We start from the raw sequence: 18,262 nt of genomic DNA on the forward strand, positions 1-18,262 counted from the left end.
TAAACACATAGACGAAGATGATAAAACACAACTGTCACATATAAAGGGGGTTGTACAAGAAACGCTACCTGTCAATTCACAGCCTCATACAATCTTCATTAACAAGTCTGGGCTGTACTCTGTGGTTCTACGTTCAAAACTACCCAAAGCCAAAGAGTTTAAGAGATGGATAAAACTTTTATGGATACAAACCATAAAAGCGCTAAATCATTTTAATCATATACATAACTTCACTAAAAGGATACCCCTGATTTAGAAGATTTAAAACCTTAACACAAAGATGACCACATATAACTGAATTAAAGTCTTGTATTCGTTCGTCATTGTAAAGTAAGTTTTCGGTACCAAGATATTGTACCAGTTGTTTAGGAGGAACACCACCATAAGAATCGAACACGTACTTTATGTTGTTATCTTTCCAATAGCATATCCAATGAGTACCAATGTTTTCTGATTTATCAAGGTTAACTACGCCACACTCATGTACATAGGGTTTTTGTGGAAGTTCATCACTCATAAATACACCTCTAAATCGTTTTATCTTTAATTCTTTAGCCAACCTCTCTATATCGAAGTTGGTCAATGGTTTTAGTTTTTTGACTTTTTCGGTTTACCTGCCCCCTGCTTTTCTTCCATAGCCATATTGTGTCTTTTTTGTTCTTCAAGTTCTTGTTTATTCTTCTTAGCATCAAGTACAGTTTTAGTAATCGCTGCTGCACCACCTGCTAATGAGCCAACTGCTAATAAAGCTGCTAAAATGGCCGGAATTGTAAAGATAAAACCACCAATATGCTCTTTCTTAATCTTTTTCATTTGTGCAGTAGTTAAAGTTAAATCCATTCCTTTACCTTCTTTAATTTTCTTAGATTTATCGTTAAGTTGTTTCTTTGTTAATACATGATCAATATTTAAATCCTTTAGTTCCTTATAAGGAACACTAAACATACAACCTTTAATAGAACACTTCTTCCTATTTATTTAAGAGAAAATCTTAGTTTGCAAAAGAACAGTTGTTGTTGCTCCACCAAAATCAATTAAGGAATCATTCTCATCTGTTATCCTTATCTCAAAATTATCAACCTTGTCTTTGGATATAGGGAAAATAATGGATAAGTAGGCTCGTAAATAATACTATGTTTGAACTCAGCATCTGTTTTAAATGATGCAATAATTCATGTTTCTCTATGTGTGTATTCTGTATCTTTAACAAACATGCCATCTGCTATATTACAGTGAACATTTATAGTATCAAACGGATGAAACTTTGGCAACTTACTTCCAATATGTGTTTTGTTTTCTTTTAAATCTTCATAAAACCTAAATCCAAGAACAGTACCTAAGTTTCCCATCAAGATACCAATATCACCTGTTTCTATTTTTACTCTATTTGTTATATGATCCTCTTTTAACGTTTTGTTTACGGAGCGAGATTTTAAATACTCATTAAGACTGTTTAAGCTGTATTGTCCATCTGGTATATGAACAGTTTCATCTCCATACTTAAACCACGCATTATGTGTAACGTTTGGTGTCAGATATGTACTGTAAAACCCAACTAGTCCTATACTTAAATAGTTGCTCTTGTTGTCTAATTCGTAATGGAGCTTCTTCTTTAAAACAGAAGTATCACTCGTTAGCTTAAATACCTTAGCCATTTATTATATAATAAATGAACGAGTTTGATTTACCTAGAGATATTCCAAGAGAGAAAGTAATCAAGTTAATAGAAGATGTCATTCAAAAGTTAGAATACAGTTTAAAGAAGAAAAAGAGAAAACTACGAATTGTTAAATATGCATACTACACTTTGATCACGTTGTCGGTTATACTTTCTGCAACAACTGGGTTTATTAATATTTTTATACCTGTAACAATTTACTCGATATTAACAACGTCTCTTGCAACCGGAAGTGCTATAATAACAGGTTTGTCATCTAAGTTAAACATAAGCAAAAGAAAAGACGAATATAAAACCATTGTCACTTGTATTAACTCATTTAAAGAACAGTTAGAGATGATAATAACATTAAATGGCGAAATGGATAGCGAATATATAAAAGATACGTTGCTTAAGATCAGAGAACAACTTAAAGATTTAAGATCATAAAAGAGATGATTTTAGGCTTTCGCGTTTAAACAAGTTGTGGCTTAATGTGTTGATCGTATATGATTGGATTGCTAACATGTTCTTGAAACTTGACACTAGCTGAAGCATGTCGTTGGGTTGATCTAGTTTGTATTGTCCTGTTCGTCTGATTGATGGTAGTACTTCGGTTGCTATCCATCTCTTAAACTCTTTAGCTTTGGGTAGTTTTGACCGTAGAACCAGAGAGTAAAGCCCAGACTCATTGATGAAGATTGTATCTGGATGTGTTTTTGGTAAGGGCGGTAAACTGCCGCACATAACTTCTGAAATCTTTTTTTCTTCTCTTCTTTGTCTACATGATCTTGAATAGCATCTCTTGGTCGTGAATACTCTAAAATTGTAGCGACGTCGTTACCTTTGAACCATACATTGCCTTCTACGTCTAATAATGTTAATAACTCTTGATCGTCAAGTTAAATATCGACATCTTTCAGGATGTTTCTATGTGGGGCTTTGTGCTTCATTTTCAGCTTATAAACAGTTCATAGTCAATTGATTATGTGAGTTATTCTTGTCGCTACATTTTTGGACGCGACTCAGCTGATTAGCTGTCCTTGTCGAACTTAAGCATCTCATCATTATATTTGCTGTAGTAATTCTTCTCGTTTCTAACAGCTTGATGACATGACATGTTTATAAAGCCAATTGATGATGTGAGTTATTCTTCATCGCTACGGTCTTGGACACTGTCTTCAACTTGATTAAGCTTGTCCTTGTGAACTTTAAGTATCTCCATCATTAGGTCTGACTCGCTCAACGTTGAACCAAGTGATAAGTGCATTTGTTTTGTTTTTATCTTGTCTTGTAAGCGCTCTTTAACCCTAATGAATAGATTGATTGAGTTGGGGTCTGTTACTTGCATTATGATTTCCATTTGTGGGTAACGTTTGCGTGCTAAGTCGAGTCTTGATTGTAAGTTTTGTTCTTGGACTCTAATGGCGTAGTATTCAAAATCAATGTTGCGTCGGTTTGTCTCGTGGTCTGAATCATCGCCATCCTTGTAGTTCTTCTTGATTAAAACAAACTTATGTAACTTGAGCTCATTGTGAGTGTCTGGTACTATCTTGGGTTCGATGGCTTGGAGCAGGCTTTCGCGTTTGAATAGGCTGCTGCTTAGGGTGTTGATGGTTTCAGACTGAATCGATAGTTGTTTTTGGAATGAGGCTACTAGTTCGAGGATGTCGTTGGGCCGTGTTAGTTCGTACTTACCTGTTTGTCTAATCTTTGGTAACACTTCCTCGAACACCCAATCTTGAAACGGTTCTGTTTTAGGCTTTTTGGAGCTTGTTAAGAATGAGTAGTGACCGGGCTCGTTAATGAAAATTGTATGAGGTTGTATGTTTGAAAGGGGGTGAGCGTTTTGCTCACCCTTAAAATCTCTATATACCCGTTGATATTTTGTTTTTACGTGATCTCTGATTGCTTCTTGTGGGTTTTGATATCCAAGAATTTCCCCAACGTCCTTACCTTTGAACCATATTGCTCCGCTAACATCGATCACAGTTAGAAGCTCTTGGTCTTGAAATTTAAACACACTCATATGATAACTGTTTGTCGTATGGTTGTTTAGGCTCAAGTGGTTCATTTTCGTTAGTGTGTTGAAGTTTAATTATAGCTTCCAACACTAAAGAGTACAGACCAGACTCATTGATGAAGATTGTATGAGGATGTACACTTGACAATGTCCTGGAAAACGGGACCTTGATTTGTTTTGACCGTAGAACCAGGGAGTAAAGCCTAGACTCATTGATGAAGATTGTATCTGGATGTGTTTTTGGTAAAGGCGGTGAATTGCTGCCATAACGTCTGAATTTTTTTCTTATCTTCTTCGTCTACATGATCTTGGATGGTGTTTCTAGGTTGTGAATACTCTAAGACAAATAAGATCATAAAAGGTGACGATTTTCTCTATAATAAATGAGTAAGAAAACTATTAATTGGGATGTAAAAGAGATGATAAAAGAAACAACAGCTAAGAAAAGAAATGGAGAACTTATACTTGATGATATTCGTTGTCTTATCGTAGGTTCGTCGGGGTGTGGTAAAAACGTTTTTGCTATTTAACTTCTTATTACAGCCAGGTTGGTTAAACAATAATTACTTCTACATATATTCTAAAAGCATGAATCAGCCAAAGTATGAGCAGTTAAAAGATCGATTTGAAAAGGCAGAACTAAAGTTTAAGAAGCAAATAGCAACGTTCTTAAGCGGTAATGATTCTATTGTGCCTATTGATGAATGTGAAAAATACTCTGTTGTTGTGTTTGATGATTATATTTTGGAGAGTCAAGATACTGTTAGAAATTACTTTACAAGAGGTAAGCATAGACATTTAGACTGTTTCTATCTTGCACAAACATATTCAAAAGTACCTAAACAGCTTATAATAGATATCGTTAACTTCCTATGCATATTCAGACAAGATGATACTAATCTTAAACATGTGTATAATGAGTTTGTTGGGGGAGATATGTCTTATGATAAATTTAAAGAGATGTGTTCAAAATGTTGGCAAGAAGATTATGGTTTTATAGTAATTGATATGACAAGGAAGGTTAACAATGGTAAGTATAGGAACAAGATAAAACATTTCTTAAAAGTTTGATGTTTATTGACGTTTTACGTTTTAACGTTTGACGTTCTTTGACGTTTATTGACGTTTTTCACGTTTATTGACGTTCTTTAACGTTTATTGACGTTTGTTCGTTTGCTATATAATAAATGGATGAGAAAGAAAATAATAAGAAGATCAAGTTAAAGGAGTTCTTGATAAAGGGTTTTAAATCTTGGAAGAAAGAAAGAGCAGGTATATATGATAAATTTAAAACACAAGAGCAACCTGTAATTGATGCTATTCAAAACTTAGGAAGTGAGATCAAAGAAGTAGCAGAACAAAATAAAAATCTAATAACTGAACTTGTTCCAGTTGCACATAAGACGGCTTCAATAGATCCCAGTCTACTAGAAACACCTAAAAAGATAACTTATGATAGTTCTCCAAGTAGTAGTGATACGCCTATAACGGGAGAAATAAAACAAATGAGGAAACAAATTAAAGACAAAGTAGAAGGAGTAGAACCTTTAACAACAGCACAGTCATTTGGTAAAATTGCAACGAAATATTATAGTAAAAGAAATGATAGTGTATTTGGAATAAGAACTGCAGAAGAAGATGGAAGAATAATAAATAAGATAGGAAATTTGGAAGTTAAAGTGAATGTTGATGATTTGATAATTAATGGTAAAACTTATAAAGGAACAGAAGGTCTATGGGATTTGTTAAGGATGAATACTAATAAAACCATCGAAGATTATGACGATAACGATTTTGAATAGTACAAGGAAATAATAATACTCAGATGCTGCTTTCCAAAAATATAATCGAGATAAATAGGTAGCATCTAGTAGAGGTTCTAAGTACATTAATATTATCAAACCTATTTGGGATAATTATATTAAACCAGCTTTACCTCCAACACCGCCAAGAAAGAAAACACCAAAGTCTGGGGAAGGAATAAAAATATACAACGAATTACCTAAAGAATATATATGGATGGATGATGGGAGAAAGTTAATTGATCGGCTAATAGTTATAGATGGAGAAGAAAAGGCTGGAAATCATAACTTTTACAATGAGAAAGTAGGTATAGTGAGTATGATTAATAATAAGCTTTCACAATTTGTTCCTAATGATCCAAAAGGTATAGGTTATTTGATTAAGATCTTAAATACGTTACCACCACGATTCTGGAATGATGAGAAGCTTGGGAAAGGATTAGTAAATGATTTGATTAATAAACTCCCATTTGAATTACATATTCCAGGATTTTCATACTGTGGTCCGGGAACTAAGCTACAAGAAAGATTAGAAAGAGGTGATAAAGGTATTAACCCATTAGATGAGGCTTGTAAAGAACACGATATATACTACAGAGACAATAAAGATACAGAATCAAAACATGTTGCAGATAAGGAACTAGAAACTAAAGCATGGAAAAGAGCATTTAGTAGTGATTCATCAATTGGTGAACGATTAGCTGCTTTTGGAGTTGGTACTGCTATGAATGCTAAGGTTAAGTTAGGATGGGGATTATAAGTTTTTAATTGTTAATATGCCCTTCACATGTGACTGGCCAATGATTCTTTTATGGGCATGGCACTATCCATTCTTTTATGAGCAAAGGAGGAGTTTTAACCCCCTTACAAAACGTTCATCCTCAAACAGTTTCTATCAACGATGTTTCAAGATTTTCTTTGTAATAAATGGATAGTGTTGAGAGTTACGAGTTACAGAGTTATAAAGCTAACACAAGAACATTTAATAATTTGAATGAAGCTAACAATTATTTTGAGTTCGATTTCAATGTGGGTGATGGGTTCATACATCCACACAAAGCAGATTGTCATATGACTTTTGAAGTTGTTGGTGCATCAGTTGGAGGTACATTTGGTGCAAATGATACTATAAAACTTGTAGATAACTTCTTCCCATTCTTCTTTTCTCAAATTGAGGTTAGAAAGCATGGTGTTGTTATAGATAAGATTGAACTACCAGGAATAACATCTACAGCTGTCGGAACATTAAAGATTTCCAAACCAGAAGTTGAATATCTAAAACAAGCAGGATTTGAAACAGATGATAAACTTGGTCTAAGAAAGGACTTTAGTGTTTTGTACCCATTAAGATTAATTCCAGGCTTTTTAAGTGATTATAAAGAGGTTATATGGAAAGGTGGATTGAGAATAACATTTACAAAGGCTGACAAAAATAACGATGTTTTGTACAAATGGGCTGGATCAGGAGCAGATCCTCATGATGGAAAAATAACAATAAAAATTATGGAGATAAGAATGCCAATTGTTGAATACGAATCTAATTATGAAAACAAGTTAAAGTTGAATATTCTTAAAGAACCTAAAATCATGTTTTCATTCAATACTTATCAATGTGTTCAGAAGACTGTGGTGAGTTCTTTCTTGGAGTTTGATGTTACTACTCAATTTAATTCTAGACAATTTTATATGCCTGATTTCGTAGTTGTAATGTTCCAAACTAATAGAACTGGCAAACAAACAGCAGACGCAAGTAAGTTTGATCATTGTAAGGTAAAGAATATCTATCTTAAGAATGGGCTGAATGAGGTATTTCCAAAAGAATCAAGAAAATTAGATATTGCCAACAAGGATTATTTTAAGATGTACGAAGATTATACTGCATTTAAAGGAATAACGTGTGGCAATACCGAAATGTACTATGACCCTAAAAAGTTTATAGATAACAGGCCAATGTATGTGATTAATTGTAGTAAGAGGAAAAATGTATCGGTAAATGAGAGAACAAACATAAAGATTGTTGTAGACTTTGCAGAAGCTGTGGCTGCTAATACTATATACTATGCGATTTTAATTGGGCGAAAGAAGTTCGAAATTGATAAAAATGATTAAATATTTTTGATGAAGATAAAAAATTGAAGTGTTCATTGATTTTCTATATAATAAATATGATGGCGAAACACGTTGATTTTTTAAATAAGCTTGGAAGTTTTGAACAAAAACAGGTTATTGGATTAAGAGAATTAGAATTAAAGAATTAAAGAATATAAGATTGTGAAAATGGAAAAGATTAAAACTAAGTATGGAAAGAGAATTTTAGTTGAGTGTAAGGAGTTTAAGGTTTTTCTTCCACCTAGATTTACAAAACACTTAACAGATAAAATGATTGATGAGATCGTTAAAGATGGAATAAAAATCAAATACACTGGTTTAAAAGATAATTATCCGACTGTTGAGTTCTGTATGTAAATAAAAAAATTAACAAAAATGAACAAAAATATGTTGTCAGAAGTAAAAAATGGAGTGATTAGAAATGGATCCCCAAAAGAAGTTCATTCTTACTAATAATTTCAATGTAATTGTCAAAAATGTGCAAACCGAAATTCAAGTAGTTTTTGATATTAACGGCTGTCTATTCAGCTTGAATTACGATCAGTGGACAGAGTTTAAGAAATCATTGTTTCCCATAGAGAACGAGGTTAGCAGAAGATTCCATTATCAATATCCGAACTTGTAATTTTAAGTATGTTTTAAGTGTATAAGTGTTTTTATAGTATCAAGACTATAAAAACTAAGACCTTTGGATATACAGAACATAATGTCTTTTAAATTTTACAAACAAATACAGGTCCTGGAAACGGGGACGTCGGTTCGTTGATGAAGGTTGTGTAAGGGTGCACGGCCGATAATAATGTGTCAGTATTTTGGACACTTGTAGTTTCCAGGTCTTCAAATCTACTCTGAAATTTTGGTCTACATAGGAAATTTATTTGCCTATCGATTACCGTTCGAATTTTGAAAATCGGTTAATATTTGATGAAGTTACTGCAAGTTCAAAATTTCGGGAATTTTTTACGGGTTTATTTTTGAGTTTTCTGGAAAATGTTATTCTTTAAAAAAGTCTTAAAATTTTGTGATGATTATGGTAGTATTTTTTTTTGTCGATTTGTTGAAATTTTGTAGAGATATTGAAAAAGGGAACATATCCTGTGGGTTATGCAACCAGTTGTACATGAAAAAATAGTACTTTTAAGTCTCTATCGATTGTCGTTTGAATTTTGAAAATCGGTTAATAAATAAGGATGATATAAGCATTTTTTCGTTTTTGCAACCCGTAATACATATATGGGCTATCCAAAAATGAAATCAGATTGTCAAAATATTCAGTAGGAACCAAGATATAGATAATCTTATTGTTATATATTTTGAATTTACCGCTTCTATACTCATGCTCTCTCTAAAGAATTGTATGTTGGCATTTTAAGAAGTTACTCACTCACTCAGTAGATAGTGCTGTATATCGTGTAGTTTATCACTTTGCTAATAGATGGCGTTGCTTGTAGAAGTATTTGTTCATATATAAGGACCAATTTTCACTTGATTTCTTTGAGTACATGTTAGCCGAGTGTGCTCGCTCATGGTCTGGCCAGCTATGAGTCGTTATCGGCGTGGACGTCGCAGGTTCGAGTCGCCTCCCAGCCAGAAGAAGGATTTTCACTCCCTCATCTATAAGTGAAGCAAATCAGATTGAGTTGACGTGAATGGAGACTAGCGCTAGTCGGGAAAAGAAAACGGAGGCACAATAGAAGCAGCAGCAGAAAGAGAAACGGAGGCACAACAGAAGCAGCAGCAGAAAGAGAAACAAACAGAAAAAGGAGTCTGAGAGGCAGCCAAAAGCAAACCAAACAAACAAATAAGAGAAAGGCGTAAGTCCTCTCAGGTCCACCTGTGCACAGGTTTTGCTGCTTTTTACTTTGAAAATTTATTTATTATTTTAAATATCATAAAAGCCTATGCGACATACTAAATTTTATCTTCTTATAATTCAGCTATTTCTGAACCGATTTCGATCGAACAAAAAGTATTTTTTCAATCACAGACAGACCTATAAGTTATAAGTTTTAGCTATAAGGTTTTATGATTTTAAATGTCATAAAAGCATATGCGCAGTGTACAATATCTAATCTACTTTGCTCTCACCTTCTTTATTAAAGTTCAGTGGTCAGTGGCGGGTTTGTAATTTTTGGTAGTCAGGGGGTGGAAAGGGGAAGTGCGCTAGTAGTTAGGTATACAAACTACTTTTATAATGTGCTTTCTACTGACGTTTTTGGTTTATATTCTTGTAAAGTAGTGGCAATTATATGAACTTTTTCTATTTCACTATGGAAGAAGAGAGTTTCATAGTACTAAGGGGGCTGTATCGAAAAATTGAGAGATGGCATGTAGAATAAAGAGTGCCGGGAATTAAGTATTGTCTGTTTGTTTGCTTGAGTTTAGCGTTCCACGGTTATGCCTTAATGGGCAAGGGAGATGTGGATACTAATTATAGTGGAATCCGAACCACTTTTATCGTTCAACAGTAATCCACATGGAATTGGACCCGGTACCACAGAAGGCAGGCGTGCTAGCCACTAGACCAGGGGGGGTGGAGTTGGTATTGTTTACTGCGGGCCATATTCTTTGTGAAGTTTTCCTAGGTAATGGATTTCTTTTTGAAAATGGGTTTAAAACAGGGGCGTCATTTAGGGAGGGCAGGGAGGGGCATTTGACCCCCTGAGTTTGAGATGTATATAGATTTTATCATTAGAATAGTAGTAAATCAGTGAAAAACGCGAAATTTTACTTATATCAAGAGGTCTTGCCCCCCCAAAGCAAAATCTGAAATGACGCTCCTGATTTAAACTATTAAAAACACTATGATAAAATGTAAAATATAGGGGAAGGGCGCCAAAAAGTCACTTTGCCCGTGTGAAAATTTGCCCTGCCCCGCCCCTGCGTACTTTCTGTATATTTTTGGCCTTGCAGCTTGTGCGGTCCCCACGCCACATTGTTGCGGGGGCGCTATTTACGCCTACCCTTCGAACGTAATTCAATAACTGTTTAAGAAATTCTACCACCAGCGTGGAAACGGGAATATATTTTTCTAATAGTCCCATAGAACTTTCACTCAGAACGCCAGATGCAATTTTTCAAAGTGGGCTCTGGCTAAGTAGAAGGAAGATCTGTTTCCTAAGTAAGTTCCTATCAGAAAGTTTGCTATTTCTTTAACAGTGATGTAAATAAACATACTTATCGTTATTAGCTCGACACCAAACCATCCTGGACAAATCCCTCTAGAACAATGATCGGCAAAAGTTATTCTGGCTAATTTTAAAAGCGACTCAAGGGTGAAACACTTGTTAACGAAAGCAATGTTGTGTATATACTGCCTTGTTTCTGACAAAATATAAAGTCTTTTGTAATCTTTAGACACTTTTCCTATTATTTTTGTCACCCTTGGTTGTGTAAGGAAGCCTCGAACAAATAAAGAAGAGGTAATATTACAGTTACAGGGGCGCTATAAATATATTAGGTATTTCTTTTGTTACCTAACCATAACGGCCTAGGGTCGTCTTCAGTAGAATAAGAAATGCTACGTGATATTACATTCACGAAGGAGGAAAGGATGCTCTAAATATATTTCTTATTCATTTTGTCTGCCCTGCTTCTCAGAAATTATATACCTTCTGTTGGAGGGTGCTGAAAAGAGAGGAGGGGAAATAAAACGTCGTGCCCCCTCATACATTTTAAATTTTGTGACGTGGTTGCTCATATTGTTACTAAAGAAAGCACTTTAAACTAAGATCTCTAAAGTTACAACATTATGTAAGGGTGGCATATTCAGGAATAATAATAATAATAATAATAATAATAATAATAATAATAATAATAATAATAATAATAATAATAATAATAATAATAAATATGAATGTCTTTGGAGAGCCAAAATTATGTGACACGAATCATTATAGGCAGAGCTTTAAGATGAGTGGTCATAGGGGAGGAAAAACAGGATTTTTCTCTCTCTGACTCCCTAACGTTAAGATTATGTGCTGAAGGTAAGAAGCATCATCATTCTACAATAGGTTGCTTTTACGTAGAATATCTATTACTTCTCCTCCTTCGGGCAACTTTGCTTATGTAGTAAATTCAAAACAATTTCAATTTAAGACAAATATTTATAGAGAAAATTAAACATTTAATAGGGAAATCTGTTATAAAAATAACCAAACACGTATATAGAAGACTATGTAGTGAGAAACATAGTTAAACTATAAAATTGTCCAAATTAGAATTAACATTTACTGGAAAACATTCGTTATGCATCAGTGAGCACAGGGGAAATAATTACGAATCTGTTTGCAAACAAAAATTAGAGACACTAATGCAAATGCGACGATATTTTCTCTCTCTTTTTTTGGGGGGGGGTATCGTCATGAGTTTTACACATATGTTACAATTTGATTCTTTCCCAAATAAAAAATAAATAAAATAACCTTAGTGATAAAAACGACAACAGTACATCCACGGGATTCGAACCGTCTACCTTCTGTATACAAACTCGTTGCTTTATCTAACTGAGCTATTTGCTTTCTTACGTAAGCTGAACCTGTTCTACAGTAAAGACGATTTTTCATTACGATTCGGCTAACAATTCGTCTTTTCCCATAGGTAATTTCCACTATTTGCACTATCTATATGTTAATACTTAGCATAGATTCATATATTTGGAGTTCGCTGATAATGCATATAATAAGACATACTAGAAATAGGCCTATTTCGTTAAAATTTTCGTTTGTAGATCTAATCCACGCTTCTCTCAATGACATAGATGTCGCTGCTTCGTGTTGAAATGCAGAATTCCCTCGCGTTCTTGAAAATTTCCCACTTTAGCAGAGTTGGTAATTCTCGAGATTTCTGTCGATTTAATGTTTTTTTCCTTCTAATTTCTTTATTTTAAGCTAATATCTAACACAAATATTAAAAACGGGTTTGTTATTAACCCGTCCTGCTGGGGAAACCTTCCGAAATTTCGAACATATAAAGAAAACGGAGATATTTTCAAACAACTTCAGAATAAAGAGACGCGTCATTTATTTTGCTCATAGTAGTACATTTCTGTACAAACAACGTTCAAACAACTGCGACAATTTGTGATTGAATTAGACATGGTGGGGGTACCACACATACACCACTTTTTTTCGTTCTGGCGGCGCCTGTAATTGTGTACTAACAAAACTTTTGCCTGCACATTTCTGTACGAACGATGTACAAACGATTGCGACAATTTGTGATTGAATTGGACATTGTGAGGGCTACCATTTAGACAGCCTCCCCACATTCTTTTCGTTCTGGCGGCGCCTTTAATTGTGTACAATCGAATGTGTTGCTGGTACATTTATGTAGAAACGATGTTCAAACGATTGAGACCATTTTCGGTTGAGTCTTGAATGGGGGGGACTATCTAAATGGACATGAAATGCAGTACTGAAAAATATATTTAAGTTATATTAAGCACCATAGGAGGCAATGTTCCTTTCAGATTTTGAAGAGCGGAGGATTTGAATAAACTGTGGCTGAATATAGTAGTGCAAAAATTATAGTAACTCAGATTGTGTACGCCCGCGAAATGTCATAGAGGATATTTCGAAGCTCTAGGCCCAAGGGCCACCTCTATAATCATCCATGACTACCATTTCAATAAAGTGTTTTATGGTCTTATGTCCGTGTTCCCATCCTTTCCTTCCCCCTCCAACTGGATACTTAATACTTTTTCCATTCCAAATTTTTGTGCTAGTTTTCTGCCGAAACCTTGTATTTTGTGCTCTCATTGGTTTTGATTTAGTTAGTTATTTAAGTTTAGGATTCCCTTTCTGCATTGAGGTTATGTGAGACGTAGACTCAAAGATTATGATGAAGTCCAAACACAGTAATCTTCCAAAGTTTCTAAGCTCTATAGTTATCAACGTTTCAATCGGAAATGACCCATTTCTACCATTTCCAGTTGGCGAATCACTTTTATTAAGGAACTCCCTCAAGAGGAATGTCTCTCTACTTGTTTATTGCAAAAAGCAGAATTAAAAAAATCGCATTTGTCCAAAGTTATGGTGTGAAGTAACGGCTGCTCGTATGTACGTACTAATATCGATAAGTTCCACTACGCGATCCCAATTAATACTTCATATACCCGCCACACACACACACTAGAATATGTACACACACAAGTAAACCTGATAGTATCGACACGCTTACGCCGGAAACTAGAAACACACAGACACAGACAGAATGAGAGAGAGAAAATCTTGTTGTACCTTTATACTGAATGCACTATTACTCATAAAATCAATTAAAAAAGAAAAATAAAAAAAGTTGTAAATGAATTTTTCGAAGATTGGTACCACTGCCGCGCCTCACACATGAAATCGTGCCATAATGATTGATTCGTAATATGATGTATATTTGTTTCTTAATAGCCTAGTAGTATAACAAAATGCCTTGACCACAAAATAAAAAGTGAAATTTATTTCTCAATTTTTTTTAAAATCGAAGTCGGTGTGCATTATGGGAACAGTGGAATAAAAATATATGCAAATAAATATTAATATACTTCACGTTTTCCAGTGGGTGCAAGAAAGCTTCGAATAGTGTTTGGTGTCATAAACATTAGCAGATGTAATATATATATATATATATATATATATATATATATATATATATATATATATATGGGGCTCTATTGTTTGAGATTTGAAAGAAGAAATGTTCCCCCCTCTTCCGAATAGTACAGACGTGTTAAGCTTCTGCGTGAAACTGTATTTTCTAGAAAACAAAGATGTGTCACTAGTTTACAGTGACTCTGAATTATAAGAGCACAAGGTTCCACTATCGTCACGTGGCAGAGTGCACAAAAAGATATATTAATGTGGTTAAAGTGAAACAAGGTATAATTAAAATTTTAAGGCTCTTTTTTAATTAAAGAACCATCTTCAGTTACTAGAATATAAAAACCTGGAAGGTGACATTTTATAAAATAATAAAACTCAGATCAAGAACCATAAAAAAAAAACATGAAGCTGCTTAGTTACAGAAGTATTCATGATGGAAAGAAAAGCAAACGCTGATGAGAAAAAGTTAGAGAAAACATATGAGGCTGAAATCCCTTGAAAGCCGCTAAAGAAATTATATTTCCTAAAAAAAGACTATGCTCAATTTCACCTGCAGAGCAACCTTAGTTGCAGAGAGTTCTAGAGTGTAAGAAAGATATGAGTAAATTATATGCTGTTTCTTATATTACACTAATGTGAAAATATGGACTGAGTTACGCTGAGTGACAGTTTGATGTTTCGTTTCCAGTTATGATTGCTTAAACATCGGTATATCCCTTTACCAAATCAGAGCTATAGTATCTAAAAGCAAAGTAACAGACGAATGAGTTCCATAATTACACTAGTGCAGTATTTTCAGATTACTCTTTATTATAAAAGTTTGTGACATTTGTTATTGGACAAGGTTTATGTATGACAAATCTGAATTCCAAGTTCACACTTTGATGATATACTTTTTATTCATTTTCGCAATATCTCCTCATCGGAAATTGTGTCACCATTCCATTAGACAAAAATATATTGATACCACGGAGCAAAGAATTTCGAACATTTCTATTACTATGAAGCACAGTTTGTTTCATTACATGTGAAGAATGTCAGAGTTATATAATTTCAAAAGATAAGCAACTCGTATATTGTTCATTTGATGCGCTATTCATTTCGTATATTTCATTCAAAATTAAATTATGTAACGTGAAACAACTGAACAAGTGTTTCATATTCAATCTTATATCCACATATCAACAACGAATCTCATTCACAATCAGTACAGAAATTATTGCGAAGTGATGTACTACCTACCGGTAAATTCTTCCTTTTCAATTAATGAGTGTTACGTAACGATAAGACAAACACTATCGTTCGTAATCATAAAGTGCGTATAAAACTATACTGAGATGTAGACTAGATTGTGCTCCCTGTTTTCCAATGTGGTTAATGATACGAAGACCAACGTGTGGACATTTTCTATACCATTATATTGAGAGGTGAATTTGGTAAAATAAAGTAGAAATAAATAGAAAATAAAAGACCTGAAAACCAAGAGAAAACCAAGTAAATGATTAAAATAAATATAACATAACTAAGATTTGTAGTATTTGCAAAATATTGTAGCTAAGAAAATAAATGAAAACAAAAAAGAAAGAATGTCTAAATAAATCATATGAAAATTCTAGTATATTTAGTAATAGCATAGAGTCAAAAATCATAAATTATAGAAAAGTATTAATTTGGTTAGCAAGAACCAAAGTGACAAGAAAATAGTAAAAATATAAATACATTTATAGGGAGAAAACAAAAATGAAAGACTGAAAGTATATTAATCATAAATACATAAAAATAAATAACCAGTTTGACTTTTAAATATATACGAAAATGTTGTTTATTAAAGCACATTTTTGTAATGCTTAAATCGAGAAGAAAGAAACGAAGAAATGCAAAGAACAAGTGAGAGAAAAAAACAGCAACAACTATTTCATAATAAGTGTTGATTGTAAAGGCAGTCATTGGCTGGACACTATACATTTTTTTCTAATGTCTCTTATGTAAAATCGGAGAAGGTGTCCACTATAGACTGCCAAGTAATGTATTCAGACTATTTTTGATGTATAATAGCACGAATATCTCTTGCTTTTCACTGAAGATATTCTGTGTTAATAATTTGTGAGAATTCCAAAAAGTGGATAGAATAATCTGATTTTGCTTTGAACCAGAGATTCATTTGTGTTATCGCTGAACTTATATTACATTCACCGTTGTGGACATGTGCCAGAACAACTTAATTTATTTTCTAATTGTTAACCAGTTGTTGTTTCAATTAGGACCCTAGAGGCTGGTACTCAGTTCGACCTTCATCTGTAATCCGGCAGAATGAGCTTCATTCCAACATCAATCACTATTTACAGGTCGAATATAACAGAAATCATTGGTGATATATATACACTGTGCATATTTTATATACAGTATATGCAATTTAAAATACATAATAAAATAGCAAATAAATCACCTTCTAGAACATTACAAAAATTATTTTGTATACTCATTAAACAAATGGACGTACGAGATATATTTAATTATTACCTAATAGTTAATTTATTTTACTTCTTTTTTTAGTGTTTATTAGACTCTACTATGGACCTTTTAAAAGTAAAAATTCCTTTGGTCAATGTAAATGAATGTAACCGTCGTTATAACTATCTAGGAGGGATTCGTGAAAACCAAATATGCGCTGGTGACCCTGAAAGAGAAAAGAATAGCTTTAAGGTAAGTAAATGAAATTCTATTTATTCTTGACCTGGTTGTGTAATGCTTTTTAGTTTCGGAAGATTATCGTGTAATAATAACTTTATATGTGACAAGTTCCCTCAGAAGTCCTTAGTTGTAGTGAGCCATATCACTACGAATTGTGATTTGCAAAGAAATAACAACTTCGTTTTTGAAATCCGAAAACAAGACATGGCAATTATACATACTTCCAAAAATGACATATTCCAGAATACATCAGCTTCAATTAATCAATCCTGCTTCGTATTTGGACATTTTGAAGTACATATCCAATCACAAGTGTTTGTCATCTCTTTCTTTATTTTATATATTGGGATGATCGCTGTATATATAAGATAAGGGTACTGCATCTGTAAATAAGATTTAACGGTTTAAAAAGGAACCATTTAAAGAAATGCGTTACTCATACCTTACATTTTTCTTTTTTCTTATCGTTACAGTAAGTATTAAGATGGAAAAGTGGTAATATATAAAAATCGTTAATGGTAAATTGTTCATGATTCTTACTTGAAGGCAATTTCTAATTGTGGTTCTTGCTCTACTTCTTTCAGTACTATTGTAGTGCATAATGCGTAGGACTTGTAGCAAAGTCAATCCTTTTCGAAAAAAATTGTTTTTCAGAAAATGAATAGAAAATCTGCATGTTTGTGCATATTTTAGAAAGTATCAGAGACAGGTATGAAGAAACACATTTGCAGAGTTTCTCATACTGTGTACTAGAGAAAGCTCTCTTTTCATTCTTGAGAAAAGTTTTGTACTTTGACAAGGGTTATTTCCCCAAAGCTCTTGTTGATATTTAAAATGGATTAGATTATAGGCAAACTTAATAATCAAATTTATATACTTGCAGACACACAAAATTATAAATCATCATCAGCTGCTATTATCAACGTTTGTGGGGAGATAATTCTTGGGCTGCGCCGTGCTACGTTTCGTCCACGACAGAATAAAGACGGTTGTTACTCAAGCTCTATTAGACCTACACTAATATAAGTATCTATTTTTCAAAGAGCATAAAATGATTACAAACTTTTAGAGGAAACATTTTTCCGATTTCAATCTTGTAAAGAATCTGTGATTGAAAACTGACGCCTCGCGGAACCAATACTGAGGGTAAAAATGAAAATAACAAGAAAATCATTATATTTATGTCAAAAATGCATGAAAATCAAATTGTAGAAGACAAATAGAGAAACAGATGAAAAACGATTGGATGCTTCAGCTCGAATGGTTACGGAGATACAGTTAATAATAAAAACGGCTAAAAGTTCGTGTTCCTCTCCTCCCCTTCCCCCCGGAGGTATTTTACTGGGTTCCGTCATTTTTGTGATCAGTGATGGGTATATATCAAGAA

At 33.5% G+C, this 18,262-nt stretch overlaps 1 protein-coding gene across 2 annotated transcripts in view; it reads left to right on the top strand.

The window, feature by feature from the left end:
* The window catches only part of LOC145683338 (trypsin-1-like), a 245,934-nt gene that overhangs the window by 163,260 nt on the left and 64,412 nt on the right, over positions 1-18,262 (top strand). Inside the window, exon 3 of one of the 2 annotated variants that reach the window (XM_081754681.1) lies at positions 16,738-16,887. In XM_081754681.1, the coding sequence (XP_081610807.1) occupies positions 16,738-16,887 (150 nt within the window). The remainder of the gene's footprint in view (positions 1-16,737; positions 16,888-18,262) is intronic. The other variant, XM_081754682.1, reaches the window with a different exon arrangement.

Source organism: Thermobia domestica, chromosome 4, assembly GCF_964235325.1.
Source record: "Thermobia domestica chromosome 4, izTheDome1.hap1.1, whole genome shotgun sequence".
NCBI lineage: Eukaryota > Metazoa > Arthropoda > Insecta > Zygentoma > Lepismatidae > Thermobia > Thermobia domestica.